We start from the raw sequence: 7,157 nt of genomic DNA on the forward strand, positions 1-7,157 counted from the left end.
GAAGGATTGATTTTAAGTGTGCCGTATTTTCCAAAAAACACGGAAATAACAATTGACGTTAATCTGTTGATTTTGATTAAAATAATTTATAAATGTTATCAGTTAATCTTTACCTTTGAGAATTTGCTCCTTGCATTAAACCACTGTATGAAAGTCAACGATCTTTGTGCTCCTTGCTGGTCTAAAAATAGTTAACGGACCAATAACATGGAGGCTGGACTACAGATACATTTGCTCAACATTGTGGATATTTTTACACAAACAAGCTGAAGCAGTGTGACAAACCTCACTATATATGCCATGAGTCATATGATTACTTTAGTGCAAAGGGAATGATAAACCACAGGAAATTACTATCTGACTCTGCAGTTCCCCTCAGCTTCACACAGCAACATTGTGTTGCTTTTCTTGCCCACAGCTTTACTGTCTTGTTCACTTTCACTTCTCTTACAGTAAGTGGTAAATGTGGATGCTGTGGATAGCTGTAAACCCACTTTACACTGCCCGCTCCACACTAAACAACATAGACACGCTGGTAGCAACAAGCTGATGAAAATATCTGAGTATTTATGAGCTGAAGAGACAGTTTTTCTGGAGTTGGTGAAAAAAGAAAATGATACACTTAAATTAAAGAATTGGAAATAAGCATAAGTCCACATAATGAATGTACTGCTGGTGATTTTACAACCTATTTATCTCTAGGCTTGTCATGGGATTAGGCCTTACTCTAAACACATTTATCAACTTGTCACCCGTTTTACCATCTTAAGTTCGCACCAGGTCCACACTAGCCAGTTTCCATTGGGAAGGGGTCTAAGCGACCAACACATTTGCTTTAATCCAAAGTCATTTTAGCTTAGCAATGCTAACCTACTGCTTTGTCCAGAGTTTTCAGAGTGGACGGGAGCAAAGTAAACGGTTTAGAAAGCAAACATTAAGCCTCATTTGTGCTGATAAGAAGCAAGCCTTGGCTGTTTCACACTTCCTCTTGGTGACACACAGCTTGACAGTTGTGTTAATTCTGCCTTCCCCCTTAAATTGCACCTTTTGTTTTTTTGTGGTAATATGTATTTGTTTATTCAAGATGTCATAAAGTCACTCTGAGTATTCTGTCATTATCTGTAGAGTGGGCTGAGTTTAACGTCTGGACACAGGCGCAGTGACAGGGCTTAAAGTTAACTATTCAAACTCACATCATCTACAGACAGTTGGGAATCACCACTTATGCCAACGTATGTGCCTTTTAAGTGTGGGAGGAAACCCTCGTAGGCATGATGAGACCATGCAGATGCCACACAGAAAGGCCCTATATGAGTTTGGATGAGCAGAGAAAACTTTTACTTGATTAAAAATGGTAATAAGTCGGAGCTCTGATAACATAAAGTGTTAAAGATGACACTGACTGATCTGAATATTTACACCACTAACTTGTAACTCCTGTGTCTGTGCAGTGGTATCCTGAGGTGAGACACCATTGTCCCAACACTCCAATAATCCTCGTGGGCACCAAACTGGATCTGAGAGATGACAAGGATACCATGGAGAAGCTGAAGGAGAAGAAACTCTCTCCCATTACCTATCCCCAAGGACTGGCCATGGCCAAAGAGATTGGTAATGGCTTCAGTTGTCACTGATCCTTTTCTTGTAAATGGTCATGGAAGACAGATTCAAATAATAAACCAATGCCTTTCTGTTTCCTGTCTTCAGGCTCTGTAAAGTACCTGGAGTGCTCAGCCCTGACTCAGCGTGGCCTTAAAACTGTGTTCGATGAGGCCATCCGGGCCGTCCTGTGCCCTCCACCTATGAAAAAGAAGGGGAAGAAGTGCTCTCTCCTCTAAGACTTCCTTCACTGGAACAGTTACAGGGGAGCATGACCGCTAGTGGTGAGGGTGGCTAACGACACAGGAGAAACACACCAGTATACACACACACACACACACAGACACACAAAAACAATGTATTTCAGATTCTGTCCTTCTATATGTGTAGCTGCAACAGTTATACCAACCGTTTCCATGAAAACTCCAACATAGGGTCAGGTTTAGGGTAAAAGAGTGTGGACTATTTTAGACCCTAGTTATTTCCTAACAATGCATACTGTATAGACGAGACTGAATTTCTTGAGGCCTTCTAAAACGGATTGGATGTTTTGTAGAACGGACCGTGGAATGTCTTCAACTTTTTCTTCCACTGGTTGTCCAGTTTTTTGGTTTGTTTTTTGTTTACAGTCTTGGTAGTTTGTTTGAAGTGGAAGAAATTTTGCCAAATACACTCTGCACACATGCTGTATTTTAGCCGAAAAGAAATCCTTTGTTCTGTCGTCTCAAACCTTTAAAACACAGCTGACAGTCTGCTGCTGTTTCCCTGCTGTTCATATCAACCATTTAAAAGTCAAAAACTTCACTTTCTCTTTATGAAGGCAGTCGTCACTCCTTGCTATCAACAAACACCTTGAAGTAACAATCTGTGAAATTTAATTGCCTCCATTTTTTATGTACCATAACCTTTTTGCCAGTAATTAAATTTTGGCCCTAACATGATTCATGTTAATTCATTCTTATGGATCAAATGAAGCCTGAAGCACAGAGAGAAAATTGAGACTGGGGGAAAAGGTCTGCTGACACCAACAGTGCTACGAATCCCTGAAAAATCTCCAGTATTTTATGCATTTGGCTCCAATTGGACCCGTTGTGTTTGTGGTTTTTTTTTTTTCTTTCCTCTTTGCAATATTCCCCCTAGAAGTGTCTCGACTGTATGGCTGCCCAGGAGTGCGAAGCTGAAAACTTGATTTTTGTATTTGGAAGAGAAATATTCAGGTGTTTTGGTGATGGGGAACAAGAGAGCCTTTAATGCTCTGTGGGCATTTATCCGAAACCTTTTTGTGGAGCACATTTGATTTATATGTTATTATTTTTTATTTTTAGCATCACTACTGGCTAAGCAATGTCACTAAAAGAGCATTTATGCCTGCTAATAACAGTAACAAAGCTACTGTCGGTTATGGTGTAGTATACAGTGTACTCATCTTTTTGTTATAATCATGTGATTTGACTATTTTGTATCTTTCTTCACAGAAGTTAGACTCACTCACTGTATTGTTAAACTAACACTATGAATATCTTTTGTTTATTACCTCTGCAGTTAATGCTACTTTAATCTCCCCACAATCCTAGCTTTTTGTAATTAATGCTGATAGCATGTACATGTATCATATACTGAAAACTAAGATTAGAATTTGCTACAGTTATATTTTTTGCCTATTTACAAAATGTATTTGAACTACTAGATCAGGGGTTAAGTACATGTTGCTCATCGGTATTGTATTCAGACTCCAAGCTGTGCTTTAATTCAAGCCAATGTTGTGACTCTTTAGTTTTATGGACAAAAGCTATTGTCACTTTTTGAAAAAGCCAATAAATTCCTGTAAAACAGACTCTGCTCTGCTCGTTTTCCTTTGATCCGAAACAAAAGGGATCCAAGTGCAGTTTACTCAATGGAAGATTATTGCCATACTCAACTGGCAAAATACTTCAGTTAAAACAGCCCAACAGTCCAGCATGTTTAATGTTATATTAAAAAAAAGTTCTTTAGGGTTTCTATTGGTCTTTAAATATTTGCCTTTGGATATTTGCTTATTTTCATTCCAGTCATTTCACCAGACCATTTTTACAGGACATTTTAGTAGATACTAGGATACTTGAGATTTTAAAATCTCAATTAAAATGTTGATGTGGTGTCTTTTAATGGATTAAATCACATTTAATGCCTGGCCAAGACACTTTGTTGACTGCCTGTCTAGAAATTACAATAGTCTCAAACAGAGTCACCATTCGTGAAGGTTTGATTGTATTAGATTGCTTTAGTTTTAGGTAGCTGTACGTATTAAGCTGTTAATTCCTTTAAACTGAGTTAAAATTAATCTTGTTTCTAACAGATAACAACAAATATTTTAATATAAATAAATTTGAATGCAAGTAAATAAAGAAATAACTAATTAATGTTGTAGTTACTGTGTTGTATTTTAGATCTTTCATTTGAAAAAGTTTCCCATTGGGAAAGTTTAGTTTTTAATTATTTGTGTTTATTAAATGATAAAAGATGAAAAAAAAATTACATAAAGTTGTAAATGTAGAGTACAGATGAGGAGCAAAGCCAGAAAACCCTATTAATAGACCTCCAGTATCAAAAGAATAATGACCAAAAATTACTTGGTTAAAACCAGGCAACAAGCAAACTGGCAAGGGATGCATGAGAAGGAAGCTCTGACTAAACCTAGAGTAAACAAATACAAGACGCAAACATCAGGTCATAAAGTAAGAAATTAGCTATTTTGAACATTAATAAAACCTTCACAGTATTACCGATTAAATTCAGCAACAACTGATGTAATTACTTTGCTTGGATGAGCCTGAATCTTTTGATCATTTGACAAAAATGCCACCCATTAAGTTTATTATGTTGCGTGTGTAAAAACTCACATGGATTCAAACCGATTAAACCACAATATTGTTTTACTGCATTAATAAACGTATTCGAATTTTAGAGTAAATTACCAAGAAAAAGCCCGAGAGATCTTTCAAATCCTATTTTAACGCACTACCTGAAAGTCGGAGTTCAGGGGAAAATTCTCCAAAGTCCAAAGAAATGAATAGGAATGCACAAATTACGTCATTTCCTCATTCAGCGTGTTATTTCTTTTAAAGGACCAAGATAAACATGTATTACATTATAATACATTGTTTCAGCTGCATATATGGTTTGTTTTTAGGATGTTTCACATGCCCAGAGTTTGTCTGGGCGTCTGGCCCCAGGGCACCGGATGCACCATCTGCTGGTGGTGCAGGCTAACTTCATTTTTATTTTGTTTTATTTTTTTATTTCCCTTAGGAGTGGTGACAGCTGTTTTGCTTCATAGCTTCCAGAACAACCCACGAAGGCGTGGCAATGTAGGGAGGGATCTTCTGAATAACATCGGGTTAAACTGCTAAATAAAGTGATCCAGTTAAAGTTAAGAAATTATCCCGAATCGCGAGTCGGAATTTTAATCTGGAATTCTCCTTCAAGTCGGACTCCCCACTCGGAAAGTCGGAAAAGCAAAAAATTTGAACTGGTTTGGAGGGTTGGGTTGACAGAGGGAGATACAGAAGAGGTGCAGAGCGACAGCGACCCCTAAAGGGAAAGAAGAAAAAGAAAGTCGGACGCTTCCCAACAATCCCGGCTTCAGAATCCACACCAGTGTTTTTAAGTGTTTTTGTTTTGTTCTTTTGTCGTCTAAGAAGTTGCCGTGAAGTTCGCGGTATATACGAGTACCGATTGATCCAGATACTCTGAGAAAGAACAGCACGAAGTCTTTATCCTGCAACTTTTAAATTGTTTTTTCATTTTATTTGTGGAAGTAACAGGTTCTGTTACATAAATACAATAAATTATACATACGCAATAAATAAATACGCAATAAACTATAAAGCGATTTTAATGCTTTTTTTTAACTACTATTTTTTCAGCGATGCGTTTGGAAATTATCTTTTTCTTTCTATGCTCTATTTTGAATTAAAAAGTGTTTTTAAAAGCCTGTGGGTAATTGCATTCTTTTTAATTGCGTTTCAGAGCTTCTCATAGTTTTTGGAATTGGGGTTGTATTTGATGATATTGATAAAAACCCAATCAAAACAATAATTCCTGCAGTTCCTTACATTGTGACACAAAGCTTTCACTCTATTCCCATGAAAGCTGACACTAACTCTAACCAGCACAGGTAACTATAGTTAAGATATATCTTCTCATACTGTATAACTTTTCATTTAATCAAATGTTTTTATTTAAAGTAATCTAAAATGAAAAATCATGGAGATTCTGGGAAAAAGTAAAAAATCCAGTGAGGACGTCAAAAAAAAATGCAAAATTATGAATGTGGAAAGGTAATTTTTTGCAGAATTGGTCCAGTGCATCATTGTTATTATTATTGTCATTATTATTATTATTATTATTATTATTGTAGGTATCTGCTGAAATATTCTTTTATAAAGAAAACTACTGTAATTACAGTTCACAAATGGTAGTATTACACATATTACTATGTAATTTGAGTGGACTTTTCCTGTTTTTAGTTATTTATTTTATCAAGCCATATACAGTTCTCTGAGGTGCCATTAACTGGAATAGTGGATTTGTTCAATCATCTACTAAATTTGAGAGTATTATACATAATGTAATATGAGTGAACTTTGTTTTTATTTTTTCTAAAACTGTACAGATATGAGGTAAGACTCGCCACATGTAGAGTCATGGTAAACCAATGACTGTACAGTACTCTAGAGTCATTGGGGTAAACCTGAATAGCAGTCCAGTGAAACCAATACATCACCAGAACTATTCAATTCAATTCCATATAAATAGATCCAATCCACAGCAACTGTTGTCTCAACGTGTAAGACTCTAGAATATAAATTACAAGTGTTTAATTAGAATTATTGATTATGGAAAATTATATAACATTATAACACATTATATGCAACACTACATTGTTTCTAAATGTACAATATTATGGAAGCAATACGATAATACTGTATATAAATTGATTAGATTGAGTATTTACGGACTTTTATTTTTGTCATGTTGTATTTTAGTTATATGTTATACACTAACTGTGAGCTGGGAGACGTGAATGAACATTTACTGAAATATTTCTTCAATGTCGCAGCTTTATAATTTGTCATGTATGTCTAATACGTTATTATAATAACTTGTATTACTTATTAATCACAAGGTAAAGGTTTATTTTTGCAAATAAAATGAAAACTGATTCAAAGCTACAGGATAAAGACGTCTTTCAGTGGGTTTCTGGATTTCTGGACGGCACCAGTACCGTAATATTAAGAATAGAGGAGCAGGAAAATTGAAGGTGCGGCTGGCTTGACCTCGACTTGATGAGTGCTCATCTCCAGCTCCGACCATCCGGTTAAAAGGAAAGCAGCATGATGAGCATCGATCTGGGATTAGCTGGCTCTCGGGCTAGCTGCGGCGCAATGCAGACCGTTAAATGCGTTGTCGTCGGAGACGGGTACGTTTATTTAATCGGTATTAGTTCATGTTTTAAACCTGATTTTTACCTTTAAATATAACATTAGCTAAAGGTTTGGTGTTTTCATGATATCATA

The 7,157-nt window shown here is 36.2% G+C and overlaps 2 protein-coding genes across 3 annotated transcripts in view; both read left to right on the forward strand.

Moving 5' to 3' along the window:
- Nucleotides 1-3,433, forward strand: part of LOC102210638 (ras-related C3 botulinum toxin substrate 1-like) — a 9,521-nt gene extending 6,088 nt beyond the window's left edge. The window contains exons 5-6 of the mRNA XM_005734656.1: nucleotides 1,452-1,611; nucleotides 1,708-3,433. Of these exons, the coding sequence (XP_005734713.1) occupies nucleotides 1,452-1,611; nucleotides 1,708-1,838 (291 nt within the window). The 3' untranslated portion in view covers nucleotides 1,839-3,433. The remainder of the gene's footprint in view (nucleotides 1-1,451; nucleotides 1,612-1,707) is intronic.
- A 3,592-nt stretch (nucleotides 3,434-7,025) lies between these two features.
- The window catches only part of LOC102210920 (ras-related C3 botulinum toxin substrate 1-like), a 5,267-nt gene continuing 5,135 nt past the window's right edge, over nucleotides 7,026-7,157 (forward strand). For both annotated transcript variants that reach the window (XM_005734657.1, XM_005734658.1), the window contains exon 1: nucleotides 7,026-7,060. In XM_005734657.1, the coding sequence (XP_005734714.1) occupies nucleotides 7,026-7,060 (35 nt within the window). The remainder of the gene's footprint in view (nucleotides 7,061-7,157) is intronic.

This window comes from Pundamilia nyererei, unplaced genomic scaffold, assembly GCF_000239375.1.
Source record: "Pundamilia nyererei isolate P.nyererei 1_Seehausen unplaced genomic scaffold, PunNye1.0 scaffold00059, whole genome shotgun sequence".
NCBI classification, from domain to species: domain Eukaryota; kingdom Metazoa; phylum Chordata; class Actinopteri; order Cichliformes; family Cichlidae; genus Pundamilia; species Pundamilia nyererei.